Genomic DNA, 21,919 nt, shown 5'->3' on the forward strand with positions numbered 1-21,919 from the left:
CTCTCGATTCTGGATCAGTTCCTGTGGACTGGAGGGTGGCCAATGTAGCCCCACTTTTTAAGAAAGGAGGTAGAGAGAAAATGGAGAATTATAGACCAGTTAGCCTTACGTCGGTAAGTGGGAAGTTGCTTGAGTCGATTGTTAAAGATGTTATAGCAGCACATTTGGAAAGCAGTAACAGGATCAATCAAAGTCAGCATGGATTTATGAAGGGGAAATCATGCTTGACTAATCCTCTGGAATTTTTTGAGGATGTAACAAGTAGAATGGAAAAGGGATAGCCAGTGGATGTGGTGTATCTGGACTTTCAAAAAGCCTTTGACAAGGTCCCACACAAGAGATTACTGTGCAAAATTAGAGCACATGGTATTGGGGGTAGGTTATTGACATGAATAGAGAACTGGTTGGCAGACAGGAAGCAAAGAGTAAGAATTAACGGGTCCATGTCAGAATGGCAGGCAGTGACTGGTGGGGTGCCGCAAGGCTCAGTGCTGGGACCCCAGTTATTTACAATATTTAATAATGATTTAGATGAGGGAATTAAATGTGACATCTCTAAATTTGCAGATGACACAAAGCTGGGTGGCAGTGTGAGCTGCGATGAGGATGCTATGAGCCTGCATGGTGACTTGGATAGGTTGGGTGAGTGGGCTGACGCATGGCAGATGCAGAATAATGTGGATAAATGTGAGGTGGCAAGAACAGGAAGGCAGATTATTATCTGAATGGTGTCAGATGAGGAAAAGGGGAGGTTCAACGAGACCTGGGTGTGCTTGTACATCAGTCACTGAAAGTAAGCGTCCAGGTACAGCAGGCAGTGAAGAAAGCTAATAGACCATTGGCGTTCATTGCAAGAGGATTAGAGTTTAGGAGCAAGGAGGTCCTACTGCAGTTGTATAAGGCCCTGGTGAGGCCGCACCTGGAGTATTGTGTGCAATTTTGGTCTTTTAATTTGAGGAAGGACATTATTTCTATTGAGGGAGTGTAGCACAGGTTCACCAGGTTAATTCCCAGGATGGTGGGATTGACATATGATGAAAGAATGGGTCGACTGAGCTTATATTTACTGGAATTTAGAAGGATGAGAGGGGATATAGAAACATATAAAATTAAAGGATTGGGCAGGCTAAATGCAGGAAAAATGGTCCCGATGTTGGGGTAAGTCCAGGACCAGGGGTCACAGTTTATGAATAAGGGGTAGGCCATTTAGGACTGAGATGAGGAAAAACTTCTTCACACAGAGAGTTGTGAATCTGTGGAATTCTCTGCCAAGAAGGCAGTGGAGGCCAATTCACTGGATGTTTTCAAGAGAGAGTTAGATAGAGCTCTTAGGACTAAAGGAATTAAGGGATATGGGGAAAAAGCAGGAACGGGGCACTGATTTTAGATGATCAGCCATGATCATATTGAATGGCGGTGCTGGCTCGAGGCACTTATTTTTCTATGTTTTCTACGTTCTATGTTCTAATCTGGTGAAGTGTAAGGTAGTACATTTGGTACGGTGCAACAGGACCACAGAATATTTATTAAAAGTGAGCATACTGACAACTCTGGGGGAATATAGGGACCTTGGAGTATGCACATAAATAACGTCATCAGAAAAGCATTAGTCATGCTTTCCTTTATTAGATGAGACATTGAATGTAAGTGGATAAGTTATGCCAAAACTTGTAAAACACTAGTTATACCGCAGCGTGAAAATGCATACAGAATTGTTCCACATATATGATTGTTCTGGGGAGGATGCAGGTGAGGTTTGCAAAGTTTACAAGGGGTGACTTTTTAGCTGTGAGGAAAGATTGGATCAGGGGAGACTGAAGTAAAAAATAATAATTAAGGCATATGAAAACATGTAGGGGATTAAAAAGAAGTGAAAAATGCATTTATTTTTGCAGAAGATTCAAAAGAAGGATTCGAGAGAATATGAGGGGGAATGGATGGTGGTTTGTGTCTGGAATTTGTTATCTGAAAATATGGCAGAAGCAGAAACTTTTGCCATACTTTGAAAGTCCTTGAGTGTGTAGAAGATCATAAGATCATAAGTGATAGGAGCAGAATTAGGCCATTCGGCCCATCAAATCTTCTCCACCATTCAATCATGGCTGATCTATTTCTCCCTCCTAACCCGAGAGCTGTGCTTGATGGGATGTGGACCAGGTATTGGAAGATTGGTTTCTGACAGGTAACTCATGTTTGACTAGTTGAGGCTCTATGGACAGAATGGCCATAGTAAAGGGTATCAAAGCCATACATTTAGTATTATGATGTACACAATTGCAAGCTCAGAGCCTTATATGTCTTAATAAGTGCTAAAAGGTCCCATCATGAAGGAACTCTCACTACAATTGAGATTAATTTGGGTTCTGTACCAAAACATCTGCTAAAGAAAACCCATCCAGTACTTCTGAAAAAATTGTTTAAACGAGATATTTCAAATGTGAATTGAGATTTGTTCGGAGCCCAAACTTTGATACTGATGTTAAAGCAGTATGAAGCATGTTGACCAGCAAAAGAATATAAGAGTGGTTGACTTCTGTCTCTCTCTGTCTCTCCTTTTGACAAAATTCCACGTGGCACGTTGGTCAAAAAAGTAAAAGCCTATGTGATCAGAGGTGGATTCAGTCCGAATTTATTTAGTGGCAGAGAACAAAGGCTAGCACAGCTCACATGCCCTTCATCTCTTTAATGGCCTACGTGGATGCTGAGGGTCGGACAGGCCCACTGTGGGTGCCAGAGGTTGATAGAGGACCCACCGCCGAAAACAATGAGGGACTCAGCATGGGAGGGCTGCCGAGAATGAAGAGGGACCATCGGGACTACGTTGAACACGATGTAACTTTGTTGGTGCCCTATACGTAGCAAGTCTTTGCATACCTTGTGTATGGGATGCAAAACAAAGAATTTCACCATGACATGTCACGTGATAATAAAGTATTATTTATTCATTTATGGTCAAACTAATCTTTTGCTACCACGTGGCTCCACGCTGCCTCAAGCCTCGGTTCTGCAATAATGCCACAAACAGAGCAGAATATCAATGGTGACCTTTTGCAATTGCTTCCAGTGTTTCCATTGCAAGTCGCCCAATCCCTAGAACAATTTGTTTCACATTTGCAAATGTTTCTGCAATTACCTTGTTTGAACACATATTAAACCATTATTAATGAATAAAAAACAAATATATGGAGATAGTCCTAGAGACATACAGGTCCTTCGGCCCAATTTGCCCACACCAGTTAACAAGCCCCAGCTACACAAGTCCCACCTGCCTCCAAACCTCTCCTATCCATGTACCTGTCTAACTGTTTTTTAAACTAAAGTAAACAAAATAAATTTGGCTTTATTTAATTTTTCAAAGAAGATCACTGAAAACAACAACCAAATGAATGAACCTATTTCAAGGCACCAGCTATATCGGGTGTACGTACAAAGTCTGCCAGCAAGGGAATGACCCTGAAAGGTCAGGTGCACTTGCACTAAAGCTGTGCAGTGTTTCTATGCTTTCATGCTGAAGTGCACACACATGGAATTATGCAATGCCTTGACACACACACACTTTGCTACCTAAATGTTTCTCAATGGTACTGCCAGCTTGCCTTCAGAGCAGCACAATTTGTGATTACTGGAGTGAAAATGAACCAGGAGGTGATTGTGCTTGCAATGTATTTTCTGCATGATCAATGTTTATTTACATTAATGAGTATGCTTCAAACCTGGTTATTGCTGAGAACGGAGAATGCAGAGGAACATGAAGGACTGCCAGAACAAGTTATTCAAACAACCATATATTATATCTATTATACTGCTCTTGCTTTAATGAAAAGAAAACATCTTCACATTATTTCAGTAATTTACCTTGTTATGTATGGGTTCTCAGATTCACTTTCATCTTCTCAAAAGAACCTGTGCCATTGGTGTATTTACGTCTTGACTTGAGAAAGATGCACTTCTTTATCCAATTTGGTACATTTTGTGTTGTTCCTTCTACAATTGCCACCACTGGAATAAACTTATGATCCCATTTGCTGCAGGCTTTAACTATCATACCATTATCCCACTTTGAACAGCGGATGTGTTAGTTGGCGTTGACTCATGGATTTCTATGCAGCTGCATTATGGTTCGAATCGTGATCTTGTTATTCCATCAGCTATCTCTCTTTCATTCAGATTTAACTAAACTAAACTTTATCATCTTTTGAATCTTCTACACATTAGTCGGACGGCATACTGGCACAGCGGTAGAGTCTCTGCCTTACAACGCTTGCAGCGCCAGAGACCCGGGTTCGATCCCGACTACGGGTGCTGTCTGTACGGAGTTTGTACGTTCTCTCCATGACTGCGTGGGTTTTCTCTGAGATCTTTGATTTCCTCCCACAGTCCAGACATACAGGTTTGTAGGTAAATTGACTTGGTATAAATGTAAATTGCCCCGTAGCATGTGTAGAATAGTGTCAACGTGCGGGGATCATTGGTCGGCGCGGACTTGATGGGCCGAAGGGCCTGTTTCCATGCTATATCAGCAGGCGCATAACCTGTTGTGGAATATATATTTTTTCTGTAGTTTAGCAAAGTTTTATAAAACTCTCATTATTCAATTTGAACATCCTTGTAATACTTGTTCCTTCAGCAGTGCTTTGACAATTCTTATTCATCATAGTTCTAACATTTGATTCTAGGTAATATGGTCAGATGGTCATGTGCGGAAAATCATTTTGTTTCATAATGTATACGAGTCGAAATTAAGGGACCATTATCCGAGATTAGTTAATTATAATTATTGTGTATGTTTTGGCCTGACCTATCACTGGTTAAAGATTAGCAATTCATTACAATTTCTGATGGATAAGATTCAAGCGATCTGGACTACTGCAACAGCCTCCTCTATGGCGCACCCTCAAAAATCATCAGTAAACTTCAATACATTCAAAACTCCGCTGCCCGTCTACTCACCCACACCCCGATCCGTGACCATATCACCCCCGTCCTTTATAAACTCCACTGGCTCCCCATCCCCCAGAGAATCCAGTACAAAATCCTCCTCATAACCTACAAAGCCCTCCATTACCTGGCCCCATCCTACCTGACCGACCTCCTCCACAGGCACACTCCCACCTGCACCCTCCGCTCTGCTGCTGCCAATCTCCTATCCCCCCACATCCGGACCAAACTCAGATCCTGGGGGGACAGGGCTTTCTCCATCGCTGCTCCCACCCTATGGAACTCACTACCCCAAACCGTTAGAGACTCCTCCACACTCACCACATTCAAAACATTGCTGAAGTCTCACCTGTTCAGTACTGCCTTCAACCACTGAAGGTCACCTCACCTTCTGTCTCCTTTCTCTGTTCGTTTATTTATTTACTTATTTATCTATTTATTCATTTCCCTATGTTCTCTAAATCTCTGTAAAGCGTCTTTGAGTATATGAAAAGCGCTATATAAATAAAATACATTATTATTATTATTATTATTATTATAACTTTGTACAACATAATCTTGCTTTCCTTGATGTTAAGAAATTTGCTAGTGTAGTGAATTTATTGTGATTCATTTCAATTAAAAGAATGGCTTTAATGCACACCAGTATTGCATTATTTTGTGTAGACACCTTCTCATCATTATTCCTGTAAATAAAAACATTTCCATGCACCCATTCATTTGGACCAAAGCTTCATTGGAACTGCGTTAAGATTGTTCTGTTCCTATTTTTGCAGTGCGACAGTTTCTGTTCACAGATTATTATTCATTGTAGTCATACAACATGGAAACAGGTTATTTTGCCCAACTCGTCCATCTGATCAAGATGCTCCATCTAAGCTGGTCCCATTTACATCTGTTTGCCTCGTATCCCTCTAAATCTTTATCCATATCCACATTTCCATGTACCTGTCCAAATCTATTTTAAATGTTTTTATTGTATGTGCCTTATCTAATTCCTCTGGCCAGTCATTCCATATAATCACCACTCTGTGTGTGGATAAAAAAATATTCCTATTAAGTCTTTTCTTCTCACCTTAAACCTATCTATCTCCTTGTGTTTGTGATTCCTCTACCCAGTCCATTCACCTTATCTATTCCCCTCATGATTTTACACACCGCTATAAGATCAGATCTCATCTTCCTGTGTTGCACGGAGTACAGCCCTAGCCTGCCCAATCTCTCTCTATGCTTCGGGCCGCTGAGTTCTGGCAGCGTCCTCGTAAACCTTCTCTGCACCCTTTCCAGTTTAATGGCATTTTCAAATAGCAGGATGACCAAAACTGAACACAATGCTCCAACTGCAGCCTGATCAACGTCTTGTACAACTGTAACATACCCTCCTAACATCTGTACCCAATTCCTTGGCTGGTGAAGGTCAATGTGCCGAAAGTCTTCTGCACCACCCTATCTACCTGTGACACCACTTCCAGGGAATGATATACTTGTACTCCTGGATCCTTCTGCTCTACATCACTCCACAAGGTTCTAAATTCACTGTGAAGGGCCTGTAATGGTTTGAGTTCCCAAAGTGAAACACATACTTTTGTGATTTAAAATCCATTCGCCATTGCTCAGTTCACTTTCACAACTGATACTGCAGCAATTTTTGATAACCATCTTTGCTACCTATGATAACATGTCTTTTGGAATAATCTGCAAACTTACTAATCATGCCTTGTGCATTCCCATCTGACTTGTTGATCTAGATGACGAATGCCAATGGGTCCAGCATTGATCCTGAGGTACACTTATAGTCACAGTCCTCCTGTCCGAAATTCAACCTTCCACCACCACCTTCTGCTTCCTTAACCATGAAGTTAATTCTGTTTCCCGTTAGCTAGCTCTCCCTGGATCCAATGCGATCTGATCTTCCAAAGCAAGGAAGATTAGATAATGTTCCTACCAAGCGGAACATTATCAAAGGAATTGCTAAATTCCGCATGGACTATGTCTTGCATTCGTCAACCTTCACTGCTACTTATTGAGAAACACTCTAAATTGTGAGAAACGATCTCCCATGGAAAAAGCCATGCTGATTATCACTAATTAATTCCAAATGCATGTACATCCTATCTCCCAGAATCCTTTCAAGTAGCTTTACCACCACAGACTATTTAAAAAGACACAAAGTCCTGGCGTGACTCGGCAGGTCAGGCAGCATCTTTGGAGAACTTGGATGGGTGACATGTCAGGTCAGGACATTTCTTCACATCCCGGCTGCTCCCGGGCTGGTCCTACAGACTCCAACGCGATTAACCCAACTCCTTTATGTCTAGCCATAGTCTAACCACAGATGTTAGTCTTACTGTTGATGAATCTCAAGTTTTGTCTTTGCAGCCCTTCTCAAAGAAACGGCACAATATTAGCCACCCTTTGGCACTTCCCTAGCGTCTAAAGATGATAATTGTTATTTCTTTTACACTTTCATTTCCTGGGGCTTGATGTTTAGGTAACCATGTTTATTTTGGCAAAAAGAATCACCCCGTTAATTACTCAGTTATTTCTGACATACTATTTCTTGCTTAGGGGACTCTGTTCACTATTAATGATGCCTTTGATTTCGAGAAAATTAGGCGGAAGTGTGTTTTATTGTGCTAAATATCGCCATACTTGTGTGGAGTGGAAGATTCTGCAATACACGCCTCACTGTTTTTTGGCACCATGAATTACATGGGAACTGCACTGCCTCGTAGTAAATGGTGGAATCCCTTCTGCAATACTGTTCAAAAGATACTGTTGGAATGGCAAATAATGTACTTAGGGCATACGGGTTGGCACATTCGGGCTTTGGGTAGCAGAAAATAGTCCTTGACTTGACGGTAATTATGATTACAGAACTGTATGAAAATGACAGGTTCAGAAAAATATAATTGAGTAAGTTGCTTTGAATCTGTTTTGAGCATCTAGCTTTTACTGGACACACATAAAGTCAGACGTCAAATGTTGCATTTGCCAATGTTGATTGGTATTGTGGCTGTATTGTGGTATTGTGGTTGATTGGTATTGTGGCTACTGAGCTGGATGATCAGCCATGATCATATTGAATGGCGGTGCAGGCTCGAAGGGCCGAATGGCCTACTCCTGCACCTATTTTCTATGTTTCTATGTTTGAGGATTTTGGAGATTAAAAAATCAATATTTCAACGATATGTTGTGCTCTTGTATCGCATTTTTCAGATTATAATTTAAGGAAACTTGCTCTTTTTTTATGTTGATGTAAATTATCTTCCAATTTATTGTTGAAGCAAAACAATAACCGTGGAAAATACATACTTTTAATTTTGTTTTAGTTTGCAAGACATATAAAAAAATCTGAAGGACAGAAGACACCCAAAGTTGAATTGCAAATCTCCATCTACGGGGTCAAAATCCTAGACTCCAAAACAAAAGTAAGTAATTCTGTGATTGCTAGCAAATTAATAATGTTAGAAACTATTATTAAGGTAATTAATGTTATTATCAAAGTAATTAGGCAAAGGCTGTGAAAAGGAAATGATAATTGACCAATTTATTGGAATTCTTTAACGAAACAACATGTAACGTGGTTAAACGAACTGGTGGATGTACTAATATTTCTGGAAGGCATTTGATAAAATGTTACATCAATAGGGTGCAAAGTAAAAGCTCATGATGCTGGAGGCAATACAGTGTTGATGATAGACGCAAAATGCTGGAGTAACTCAGCGGGACAAGCAGCATCTCTGGAGAGAAGGAATGGGTGATGTTTTGGGTCGAGACCCTTCTTCAGACTGATTTAAACCAGCATCTGCAGTTCTTTCCTACACACAGTGTTAATGATAATTGGCTGGCTAACAAGGAACAGTCTTTTTCTGGTTGGCAAGAAAGAAAAGATTGCGATAGGCCCCAGTTTTTACAATCTGTTGAGATGACTTGGATACAGACGTTGAAGGGATGACTGCTTGGTTGGAAAGTGCTTTGTGTGAAGGATAAATGGAGGCTAATTGATTGGAAAAGATCTGGCAAATGAAGTAGAATGTGTTGAGAGATAAAACGCAACCTGGATGCTCCAGTATATATTTTGTGAAAGGTCAGGTTAATACAGCAAGTAATCAGAAAAACTTTTCATCCCATCATTTATTCCAAGGGGAATTGAATACAAACGTTAAAAATATATGCCTTTATTCACATGGTCATCGTAAGCATTTTTGTGGTCTCAGTTGATCATAGTATTTGAAGGTCATAATAAGGCATATTAATCAGAATTAATTAGACATATTAATTAGGGTTAATTAGACATATTAATCATATTAAATGTTCCTAATTGTAAATGTTCATTCCTTTAAAGGAATCAGTAGGGCACAACCAATGAGTAAATGTTAAACAGAATCCAATGTTTGTAGCTTACCTTCTTTCACCTCTGTTAAAATGACAAATAATGAAAATACATCATTTTGCTTGCTTTGCAGGAAGTACTACATAATTGCCAATTACACCGAATATCTTTCTGTGCCGATGACAAAACTGACAAGAAGATATTTACTTTTATTTGCAAGGATGCTGAGTCAAATAAGCATATGTGTTACGTATTTGACAGTGAAAAGTGTGTAAGTCTACAAAATAAAGATTTTAGACCACCCTTCTGAGAAAGTTGCTGTGTTGTACATAATGTTGTGCATCAGTTGTTCAATTCATTGGTCTGATTTAAGATTGTACATTTGAATAATCAGGAGGTGAAGGTGCTTTGATTTCCCTATGACAATGGTTTCTCCTAGTGTTAATATACACACATTGCACCATGTTTTTCCATTCAAAAATTATTTGTGTTTTGCAAAAATAAATAGTCCTTGAAAATTCAGCTGAGGTCATCCCTACTGAATTTGTCCGAGGCTTTCTTTTACTGTAGCACCCTTTGAAATATATCACGACTGCATTTGTATTTAAGCGAGAGACTGCTGGTTGTTTAGTGTTAGAACTTGGGCATTGGGTACATAATGAACTTAATCTGCCTTTAGCCAGCTGCCAAAATGTAGTCTTTACAAAAGTTGCCTCTTGTTTTCTATGTAAATATAAGCCTTTATGAATGTTACTTTGATGTACAAATTGTTGGTGAAAGCCAATGCCAGATAAAATAAATTTGATGGTGGAAACCAAAACTTTGGCCATCAGAAGGATCAGCATAGGACTGAAATCATCTATATGATGCTTGAATGGTGAACATTGAACAGTGGGCAGTGCAGCCTCCAGCAAGTGCAATCCACAGCTGCATGGGAAATAGTGGAGAAAGAGGACCCAGGGATGCACGGTAGCGCAGCGGCAGAGTTGCTGCTTTACAGCGAATGCAGCACCGGAGACACAGGTTCGATCCTGACTACGGGTGCTGCACTGTAAGGAGTTTGTACGTTCTCCCCGTGACCTGCGTGGGTTTTCTCCGAGATCTTCGGTTTCCTCCCACACTCCAAAGACGTACAGGTATGTAGGTTAATTGGCTGGGTAAATGTAAAAATTGTCCCTAGTGGGTGTAGGATAGTGTTAATGTACGGGGATCGCTGGGCGGCACGGACTTGGAGGGCCGAAAAGGCCTGTTTCCGGCTGTATATATATGATATGATATGATATGATAACACTGACACTGTTCTCATTACCTGTGCTAACCCCTTACCTGCTTCTTTCATGCAAGTTGCACAGTTAAGCTACTGTGTCAACCTACAAACGAAACAGATGCGTCCTTTCACATAAATGTGGATATGAGTTTGCCACAGTTTAGCCTGAGCAAATCATCATAATCTTGCTGCTTCACTTCAGCCAGACACGATATTTGGGAACATTCTTCAAGGGTGGCCCGTATTTGTGAATTTTTTTACATTGACACGACATCTTCCGGATAAGATGGTGGTGGGAAAAAAAAGGGGAAAGAACACAAAAGATAAATAGTGAAAAGATTTCATTGTTATGTTGTGCATAATATTGCATCCTGTTCTTTGGCTATTGATTTTTTTTTTGTTCAGAAAATATGGCACAATACACTTTGAAAATGCTGGTGGGTGGGTGGGTCTGCTGAATCAATATTAAACATTTTGTTTCCTTGAAATGGTCGTTATGGGCGAGGTTAAAAAAAATCAGAACTTAATTCAGTCCAGACCATATAATTGCCTGAGAAGGAAAACTGAATTGAAACCAAATAACTTGGGTTACAGTCCCATTTATGTGGGTAGAGAAAATATCACAAGTCTGTTACTTTGTTTTGTACACCATAACCTTCCAGATTTTCCAACTCTGGGCTGTGGTCAGAAGAAACAAATTGAATAAATCTACATTGACCAGATATTTCACAATTCAGAGAATACATTGATATAATGTATTTCATAACCTCAGGAACCCCAAGCCATTGGTACTTCGGAAGTGCAATTTCAAATACCATGTCAAAATCTTCAACAGAAGTAAGAATATTTTTAAATCTGTTTTAGGCTGAAGAAATAACACTGACTATCGGCCAAGCTTTTGATTTGGCCTACAAGAAATTTCTGGAAACTGGAGGAAAAGATGTTGAGACAAGAAAACAGATTGCCAGTTTACAGAAACGAGTGAGTTTTAAATAGTTTCTTTATCAAATTTGTTGCACTGGAAAATCGATTCAAGGATTAGTGATTGTGAATATTAGATGGCTCCAAAGGCATTATTTTAAATTCTGTTGGGCATGTACTACTTCAGTAGTAATTTATAATGCATATGTCTACAGCAATATGCGCTATGTATAGAAGCTTGTACACTAGTAATTTCAAATATATCTCATATTCTGCATGGGCAGCTTACAACCCACCCAACAATTGATTCTCAAATTTTAGATACCCTCTGCCTAACCTCTCCTCCACTCCCCCCCCCCCCCCCCAGTCTCTTTCCCACCCCCTTCCCTTCCCTGTTCCCCACCTGTACTTCCACCTAGTTCAACCATCCACCTCCTTCTGCCCCTCCACCCACCTACTTCCCTCCCTCTGACTTTAAAATCCATAGCTCCTCCAACCTGCCTCATAACTCCTGTTCTTATCTCTAGCCTTTGTTCAAACCATCTGTTGATCACAAAACGCCCTCGACAATGTCAACATATTGCCTTCCATACTTTGTCCTACTGCTCACCTTTTCCAGCTTTCTTCTCTCCCCTCCCCCATAATATGTCTGTAGAAGGGTCTCGATCCGAAACATCACCTATCCATGTTCTCCAGAGATGCTGCCTGACCCGCTGTTAATCCCGCATTTTGTGTCCTTTTGTGTATTAACCAGCATCTGTAGTTCTTTGATTCGAAGTTAAAATACAAAAAAATATTTTTAGCAATATTCAGAAATGGATGTCTGTAAATTAAATTCTAAAACTAATGTAATAAACCAATGCAATATGATTATATTATTTTAGTTGTAAGTAGAAGTCAAATGTATGTGCCCAAGTTCCCCATTGTTTGCAGATGGTTAAAAGGATATTTGGATGTTCAAGTGGAAACTCTTAATCAGAACCAATCTATCCAAAATATTAACTGTGGTTTCTTTCCTATTTCCTGATAATCACTAACCTCTAAATAGTTCCCAGATGTTTTCCACTTTTCTGGCATTCCCACGTTTTTCAAATTTGTTTCCATCTTGGGGGTACTTTGGGACAGATTATTATCCACAAGTGTAAATCTGACCAAAATGATCATAATCAGGTGGTAATCTCACCAGAATAGAAGTGCACCATCAGCATTCGGTACCCGCAAGTGAAGTGTTTCGTATAATTATTAAGAAGCTGTGTAGATGAATTGAAAATGCCCAATTTGGCATGAAGACTTATGGAATCTTAAAGGTCAGCAGGAACTAAAGACTGTTGATTAAACATGCACCCCTACCATGATCATACTAGTACATCCAGCCTGTTAGAAATATACAATGAGACTAATTATTCCTTTGATAGACCATTGGCACATACTAAAACTACAATAGATTGAATACATTGCCTTTCCTTTCTTCTTTTGCACTGCTATTTTAAATTCAGTTGAACACTTCTGTTGTGACCTTTGAGTTTTCAATATGGCAGCATTCCATGGGGAAAATTATTTGAGAATTTCAGCATGTCATAAAGTGTAAAATACTGCAAGCATCAATTATGTTTCAGCTACGTGCGGTCCATGAAACACTCATGTACATTCAGCATAAAGAGTCCAATGAAAGTTCCTGCTTTAGCACTTAATTCTCCAGTGTACTTTTTTAACTGGAATCTTTTTTTTATGGGTGCTAATAAAGTGGACAAGAATTTTAATGAATACTTTTCTTTTTCCCCCCATCTAAACACATAAAAATCTACAATTTTAAAGTCAAAGCCCTTTACATTTGAACAGAAGGTAAATGATGGTTGATAATCGTGGTGTAGACGGTATCATGATTTAATTCTCAACACTGCAACTATTTGAGGCAGATTCTGCTATGGCATTATTACTTAGCACATGCTTAACAAAACCTGTGCGATCCTTACTGGGTCCTCTCTGTCTGAATAAGAATGGAGGCTTTTAGTACACGGAGTGCTCTCGAATGGCCGACCACACATTTCTGGAGGTTAATCCCATGACCTATATCTATACTTGGCCTGCATGTTTCCCCTCACTGGCTTTCACAGCTGATGAGAAACCAAAATATGTAACTTAAAAATATCTGCCTGAGTGTATCCCAGACTATTATATTCAGCACTGGGTTTCAGCTCAGGTAGTGTAGGAAGGAACTGCAGATGCTGGTTTAAATCAAAGATAGACACAAAAACCTGGAGTAACTCAGCGGGACAGGCAGCATCTCTGGAGAGAAGGAATTGGTGATGTTTTGGGTCGAGACTCTTCTTCAGAAGAAGGGTCTCAACCTGAAACGTCACCCATTCCTTCCCTCCAGAGATGCTGCCTGTCCCGCTGAGTTACTCCAGCTTTTTGTGTCTATCTTCAGTTCAGCTAGCTTTGGACTCTTGTGAAACCGAGGAGGATAACACCACAAGCAACTATAATCCTGAGAGCGGCCAGCTACAAATGTTTTCAAATCTGAAATTGGTCATGCCACTGCAACCCAACATCTCAAACACTGAACGACACAGCAAATTCTCTCATAGGAAATGAATTGCTGAGGAAGTACTTCCTGCCATGAAGCCGTGCCTAACAACCAGCTATGGTAGGGTGACAATTCACCTGGAGTCCTGATTAGTTGAAGGACAGAGTCATTCAACTGTTATGAGCTGCAAAGCCCCAGGTGTAGTTGAATGAATGTCAATATTCAAGGTGGACATGGCAGACTTTTAACCTGTTGCTTGGGGTGTAATGTAAGTGGCTTGCAAATTGATCCTTTCAATATTAATAAAAAATTGTGTAGTTCAATCTAAGGATATAACATTAATTAGGATCTCATTGTTGAGATCCTTCACACAGATGAGATTGGCTGCTTGACATGAGTTTTTGCAAGTTTAATTCGTTGCTTTGCAGTAATGTATGTATGTGCATGAACTGCTACTTGTATCTAAATAGAATATGCAAAACTCAAGAATTTCTGCCTTCTCAGACTTAACAGAAATGTCTGGTGCAGTATTTTCCCTATTTTTAAGTGATAAAACGCCAGACTTTTTAATAGTTATGAATTTCGAGATTTACCTTAATCATTGTCAGAAGACTATTTTATGCACATGGACATGGTTTAACTTGTAAGCTTCTGTGAAAATAATCATGCAGTTTTAAAAATAAAATTGTTTTACAGATTCAGGAACTCGAAACGGAGAATAGTGAATTGAAAAAGAAAGTTCAAGAGCTGGATATGAAAGTAAATGTCAGTCAAACATCATCACCAGTAAGTACACAAAATGTTCATTTATTCTGTATTGAAGGTGCTCAATATTTGGTAATGGGAATTAGACCATAGAATAAAGATATTCTAATAAATAAAGTTTCTTTCTAGTGGATTTACAAAAGTTTACTGTTTTTAAAAATCTGTAAATACCTTTTTGCTGTATCCCTCTTTTCTTGAGATTGCTGTTGATATTTAAATTATTAAAATGATGGGTTTATAATTAACATTATACTGTGGCAGTGTTTCGATGCAGTTTATTTAAAGAGTACAATATTAATGTTATTAAATTAATTCATTACTTAATATTGGCAAGCCAGTTGTGAAATATTTGACCTTAATTTATGTTAATTGTAGGAGCCATTTTGCAGTTATTAGTTATTTTTGCTTATTGATATCATTACCTTGTATTCTGCTGTAGTTTGGACACTATAGAGTTTTATGCAATGCTTACGTAGGGGCTGGGCGGAGCCAGAGTACGGGCAGTTGGGTAGGTGCTGGCAGAGTGTGTGAGCTAGGAGGTGCTGAAAGAGGGTCAGCTAGAAGCTCCGCCAAAAGATTTATCAGCCATGATGTAATCGCCTGTAAGTTTTATTAACTAGAGGATTAATACAAACTGTGTCGAAGTTATATCTGGCAATCAGTAGCGATGGCATAGACCGTGGTAAGATATGGAATTTTACCTAGCAATTAATAACCAGTCGACAACAAGAGATATGCCAATATGTTTATTGCACCTTCAAATAAAGAAGACTAACTATTAAACGTCTAGGAGGATTTCTGTTATTAGTTGTTTGAGTCATTACGCTTATCGCTCACCCGGTCTATGCAAGTGGCAGCTTGGGAGCTAATTGAGATAGACGAGAAGCTGGCCGCTACATCGCGTAAAATTCCTTCTTAGCTGAAGCGATCAGCTTGAATCCACTCCTTCGGAAAGTTCAGAGAACTTGCCTTCGCTAGAGATGAAGTGTGAGGTCTTATCTGAATTGGAGTGATTCATCGTGAAATCTGCCTAAGCTGGGAGGATTTATTGGAATTTACTCTTCGGTAAGCTTATCTTCGCAAAGGCGAAGGCTACGAGAGCTTTCTGACCAGTGAGAGATTTATTGCCAAAAGCGGAAGCGTTATATCTGTCTCTAAGAATTATTGAAGAGAATTAGCTCTCGAAAATTGACTGTGGGAAAAATCTGCAGAAATCGTAGTCCGCTTTAAATTGTTTTTTCTGTATGAGACAACAAAGGCTGTTTTTGAATGATCAAGAGCTTGGATTGCGGACAGCGTAGCAACGACCTTGGGAGTCCATGGTTACAAGTTAAAAAATATACAAGTGATAAGGAGAAAGAAAGCACATCTGGCTTATGTTACAAACCTCAGAATGTCTGAAATGAAATCCGATGTTCAGTCACAGGGTGGCGATAGTGGAACACGGCCTGAAGTGACCAAAATGGTCAGTAAGCTTACTCAGATTGGCAAGCACATGGCTTATGAAAACAATGAGAAGCTAAAGAAACGGAAATATAAGATGGCTGGGAAGATCATGGAAAGCATCAAAGAGCTAATAAAATTAGGAAAGAGGTCAGAGGTGGAGCTCAATCTGGATCAATTTAACCACCTCAAGGACGAAATCTACAGCATCTATGAAACAGTGAGAGAGCTACAGTTAGCACCAGAAGACCAGGATGCGCAAGAGAAATGGATGCAGCAGGCGGTCGAACATTTAGATGGATTTATCCAAGATGTTGTTGAATGGCTAAGCAAAGAAGGTCATGAGGCCGTACCCTCCAATGTTGAGGGCGCCTTATGCGAGGGTGGCGATGGCGCAGACTCCATCAAACCTGGAGATAGTGCTTCAAATATCTCGACCTCTAAGGTGAGCATCAAATCTCGTGCATCTTCGACGCTTTCTGTTCGTAAGGAGGCTGAAGTGGAACTGGCTGTTCTTGCTGAACAAGCTGGGTTCATGGCATAGAAGCACGAGATTGAGAAGCTAGAAGGCCAAATGGAGGAAGAACAAAGGAAAGACGAAGAAGAACGGAAGAGAAGACAACTGAAAGAAGAAGAAAAGCAACCGAGAGAAGAAGAAGAACGGAGGAGAAGACAATTAGATTACAAGAAGAGGAGTGATCAATTGAAAAGAGAGAAAGAACGATTGGAGTTGGAATCTAAAATGGCAGCAGCCAAGACAAAACTAAGTGTACTTAGCGCTCCAAGATCAAAAAGCAGCTCGATAGTATCCGATAGGATGAGTTCTTATTCAGGACGAGGAGCTGTCCTTAGTCAGATGCCAGTTGGATGGGAACCACCCACGACTGAACCCTGGCCTGAATGGGAGCCACAGGGTGTTAGACCAAAGCAAACAACCTGGAGACCTGGTACAACCTGGTAAAAGCTAGTAAAAGCTAGTGTTATGGCACACTTTACACCACATCCTCATCAAGGAAGGAAGACAGGATTTCATGAACTGAGGGATGAGCAGGGACGTGCTCTCACGGAACGTCATGATGGAGACCAACGTTATTTGTGTGAGCTATTACGGAAACAAAGTTTAGCGACCGAACTTCTGGCTAAACAAAATCTTTCTTCTACCCTACCATCAAGAGACATTCCTGTGTATGATGGTGATCCCTTGCAATATCAGCCTTTTATCAAGGCATTTGAGAGAGGAGTAGAAAGGAAGACTGACGATGAAAGTGATCGTTATCATTTTCTGGAACAATATACGAGAGGACTAGCCAGAGAATTAGTTCGTAGCTGTCAACATTTGCATCCCGACCAGAGCTATACGGAGGCAAGAAGATTGCTTGAAGAGCATTTTGGCCATGAGCAGAAGATTGCCGCTGCTTATATATTCAAAGCATTGGCCTGGCCAATTATCAAGCCAGGTGATATAAAGGCCTTACAAGCGTTCTCATTATTCCTCAAAGGTTGTTGTAATGCAATGCAGCAGCTTAAATACATGGATGAAATGAACGTTCATTCCAATATGTTGACCATTCATCGAAAGCTGCCTTACAAGCTCAGAGAAAGTTGGAGAGTTCGGTCATATGAAATTCAAAAATCTGAGAAACGTTCACCTACATTTCCGGACTTGGAAAACTTCATATTGGTACAAGTGGAAATATTGCACCTTCAAATAAAGAAGACTAACTATTAAACGTCAAGGAGGATCTCTGTTATTAGTTGTTCGAGTTATTACGCTTATCGCTGCCACTATGCAAGTGGCAGCTTGGGAGCTAATTGAGATAGATGAGAAGCTGGCCGCTACAAATATAGATGTTTCTGCACATTGATCTTTTTATGATTAATCCAAACAAATATAAAAACTGGCCTTTCAGCTCAAGTGATACATGCCCATGTTTGCATCCACTTGAACATTCCCATCATTCCAACCTTACCAAGCTGAATTTATTCCCTCTTTGCCATTTGCCTATCCAGCTACTCCTTAAAAGCATCCACACTTGTTATCTCAACAACTCTCAATGTAGAGAATTCTCACCACTGTGGGTAGTTTTATTTTCCTTGAAGGCTGCTGTGTGTTTTCTTGCTGCCTGTCTTCTATTGGTATCTTTGAGATTTCTGCTTATCCACCAGCAGAAACAGCGTCTCCGTGTCTACTGTTATCAAAATGTTTATTAGATTGCATCACAGCCTCTTTTCAAGAGAAAAATATTCTTCGTCCTGTGTCGATATTCATTCCTGATGAGTCCTTCCTATGGTTATGACACCATCCATGCAAATAAATTTGGCACATTCTCTTGTGGTTCCATATTGAACTTCTAATGTAACTACCAGAATGTGAGACAATAGACAATAGACAATAGGTGGTGGAGGAGGCCATTCGGCCCTTCGAGCCAGCACCGCCATTCAATGTGATCATGGCTGATCATTCTCAATCAGTACCCCGTTCCTGCCTTCTCCCCATAGCCCCAGACTCCGCTATCCTTAAGAGCTCTATCTAGCTCCCTCTTGAATGCATTCAGAGAATTGGCCTCCACTGCCTTCTGAGGCAGAGAATTCCACAGATTCACAACTCTCTGACTGAAAAAGTTTTTCCTCATCTCAGTTCTAAATGGCCTACCCCTTATTCTTAAACTGTGGCCCCTTGTTCTGGACTCCCCCAACATTGGGAACATGTTTCCTGCCTCTAACGTGTCCAACCCCTTAATAATCTTATATGTTTCGATAAGATCTCCTCTCATCCTTCTGAGGGAAGAGACTGGTTTGCATCATGGAGTGGGCAGTGTCCACAACTCTGCAATTTCTCACAGTCTCAGGCAGAGCAGTTGCAGTGACAAGCTGTGACGCATCCCAATAGAATGCATTCTATGGTGCATGTGTAGAAATTGATATGCCCACATTTCCATAGTCTTTTAAGGAAATAGAGGCGTTGGTGTGTTTTCTTGGCCGTGTCATCAGTGTGGTTGGACCATGTAAAATTGGTGGTGATATTTATACCAAGGAACATGCTTGAAATCTCAAATGAAAACAAAACATTCTAGCACGTCTAGTAGCTGTATGTAATAACGTGGGCAATAGCAGACCAGTGGGTGTAACTTTTTGCATTTTCAGAAGGATTTCAATGAGATCTCGCATAGTGGTTGTTGAACAAGGTTAGGGTATGAGGAATTGGGGGTTAAATATGGGGTGCGGATTGAAAATTCGCAGATGTAAAACAGAGTAGGAATGAATGGTTTCTCCTTAGTGTGGCAAGCTGTAAATAGTAAGATATTGCAGTGTTTGGCACCGTAGCCCCAACTATTCATAATCTATGACAATGGTATGGCTGAGGAGACCAAATGTGACATAAAACATGGAATGTAGAACAGTACACCACAGGAATAGGTCCTTGAGCCCACAATGTCTCCCCGTTCTCCCCGTGACCTGCGTGGGTTTTCTCCGAGATCTTCGGTTTACTCCCACACTCCAAAGACGTACAGGTATGTTGGTTAATTTACTGGGTAAAATGTTTTTTTTTAAATTGTCCTTAGTTTGTGTAGGATAGTGTTAATGTGCGGGCTTCTCTGGGCGGCGCGGACTCGGTGGGCCGAAGGGCCTGTTTCCGCGCTGTATCTCTAAATGTCAATATCGAACATAACGCCAAGTTAAACTAATCTCCTCTGTCTGCACTTGGTCCAAATCCATTTATTTTCAAATTTGTTGATGTGGTGAAACTAAGTGGAAAGTTGAATAACAATAGGAGTGCAAAGAGGCTTTTTTTAAGAGCATGAAAGCAAGACTAAAGAGCGGACAACAGCATGGCAGTAAGAGTGCAGTGTGGAAGTACGTACTGTGGGAAACATTGACAGACAGAGGACCTTTTAAAGTGAGAGATTAAGAAATGATGATGTTCAAGTGAACCCTTGTACACGGATTACAAAAAGGACCTAACCTGAGAGGAAATTATATAATTCCAAAATAAAGTCACAATGGTGTCCCGAGGAAAGGGACAGAACAAAATCCAACTTGAACACGTGAGGAAAAAACTGCGATTTATACAAATCTTATTGTGATTTCAGGACATGCCAAATTGTTGTTTAGACAAATAAGTAGTTCTGAAGTGTGACTATTTTATTATAAAAGTGGAATAGTGATAAGTTTCTATACACAAAAATCCCCATAAAACAGAATGAGCTTCATGAATAGAAAGTCTTTTCAAATAAATTTTGTTTGAGGATTTTGATTGAAATGCCCAAGATTATTTGGTTTTGCTGCCTGTCTTTTGACAATGGTTAAACAAAACAGAAAATGATCAAGAATTAACCACGAATGCTTTAAGGTAGACCTATTCATTTCCAAAGTAGGGAGCATGCTAAGCCGAGTTTATTTCCCTTCAGAAAGATATATGTGCCAGTTTATCTATTAGCAGTAACGCTCCATAGCTATAATTAAACATTAGTACTGCATTTTGCTTTTGGTGGGGAATCAAATTGCTGAAAAATATCAACATGAATAAATATTGGATGTGGTTCGGAGCTATGAATTTCTTGACAAATGTTGTAGAAACAGCAGGAAGCAATTTTAGAAGCTATGTAGAAAATGTTTATTCAAATTACAGAATACAGAATACATTCGGTACCGAGGTACCGAACGAAATTACATTGCAGTCACACACACAAAAAAAACACAAGACACATGACCCCAACACAAACATCCATCACAGTGACTCCAAACACCCCCTCACTGTGATGGAGGCAACAAAACTTCCACTCTCTTCCCCCCCGTGCCCACGGACAGACAGCTCGTCCCCGACCGACCCGCACAGTCCCCGCATGGAGTGCATGGAGTTTAGTTTTCGTTTAGTTTAGAGATACAGCACAGAAACAGGCCCTTTAGCCCACCGAGACTCCACCGACCAGTGATCCCAGCACAACAACACTTATACCAAGCCAATTTACCTACAATCCTGTACGTCTTTGGAGTGTGGGAGGAAACCGAAGATCTTGGAGAAAACCCACGCGGTCACGGGGAGAGCGTACAAACTCCGTACAGACAGTAGCCGTGGTCGGGATCGAACACGGGTCTTCAAACGCTGTAAGGCAGCAACTCTACTGTTGCGCCACCATGCCACCCCTTCTTGATTACAGAAACATAAACTCTTTTGAACACTTCTAAATGCCTTTTTAAAAAAAAATATCTCCAATTTAGCACAACGTTTCACAGGTGTATTTTAAAATGGAAAGATTTTACAAAGTCTTTTTTAAACCACTAAAAAAAATGGAAAAGTACATCTGCCTCCTGAAACCTGGAATAGAATCTACCGATGAGTTCCCTCCATAAGTAATAGGTATTGGGGAAAGTTTTAGCAAGTTTGGGGAAGTTTGGGGAAAATTCTGCCAAAATTAAAAAATAAACATGGATTAGAAAATTTAAAAGTCAGAAAATACTTTATGTTTGCCACTGCTTTGATGATCAGCCCATGATCCCATTCAATGGTGGAACAGGCTCAAAGGGCCACGTGGCAAAGTCCTGCTCCTATTTTCCATGTTAAATAAAATACCGGTTCCTTTTCCCAATCTAATTGCCAGCTGACCTAGCACATCAGCTTTCCGTGATCAGACTGCAAGGACACCTAGGTCTAAATGCATGTCTTTTGTTTCTTGAAATGTTATGTATCTCCTCTCTAAATATATTCAGTGACCTGGTCATT

General features: G+C 40.2%; 1 protein-coding gene across 14 annotated transcripts in view; it reads left to right on the forward strand.

Annotated features, from left to right (window-relative positions):
* gulp1b (GULP PTB domain containing engulfment adaptor 1b) overlaps positions 1-21,919 on the forward strand; it is a 303,142-nt gene that overhangs the window by 248,649 nt on the left and 32,574 nt on the right. For 13 of the 14 annotated variants that reach the window (XM_078404086.1, XM_078404078.1, XM_078404091.1 and 10 more), the window contains 4 exons: positions 8,271-8,369; positions 9,408-9,545; positions 11,406-11,522; positions 14,686-14,775. In XM_078404086.1, the coding sequence (XP_078260212.1) occupies positions 8,271-8,369; positions 9,408-9,545; positions 11,406-11,522; positions 14,686-14,775 (444 nt within the window). The remainder of the gene's footprint in view (positions 1-8,270; positions 8,370-9,407; positions 9,546-11,405; positions 11,523-14,685; positions 14,776-21,919) is intronic. The other variant, XM_078404092.1, reaches the window with a different exon arrangement.

Source organism: Rhinoraja longicauda, chromosome 8 (genome assembly GCF_053455715.1).
Source record: "Rhinoraja longicauda isolate Sanriku21f chromosome 8, sRhiLon1.1, whole genome shotgun sequence".
In the NCBI taxonomy this organism is placed as follows: Eukaryota; Metazoa; Chordata; class Chondrichthyes; order Rajiformes; family Arhynchobatidae; genus Rhinoraja; species Rhinoraja longicauda.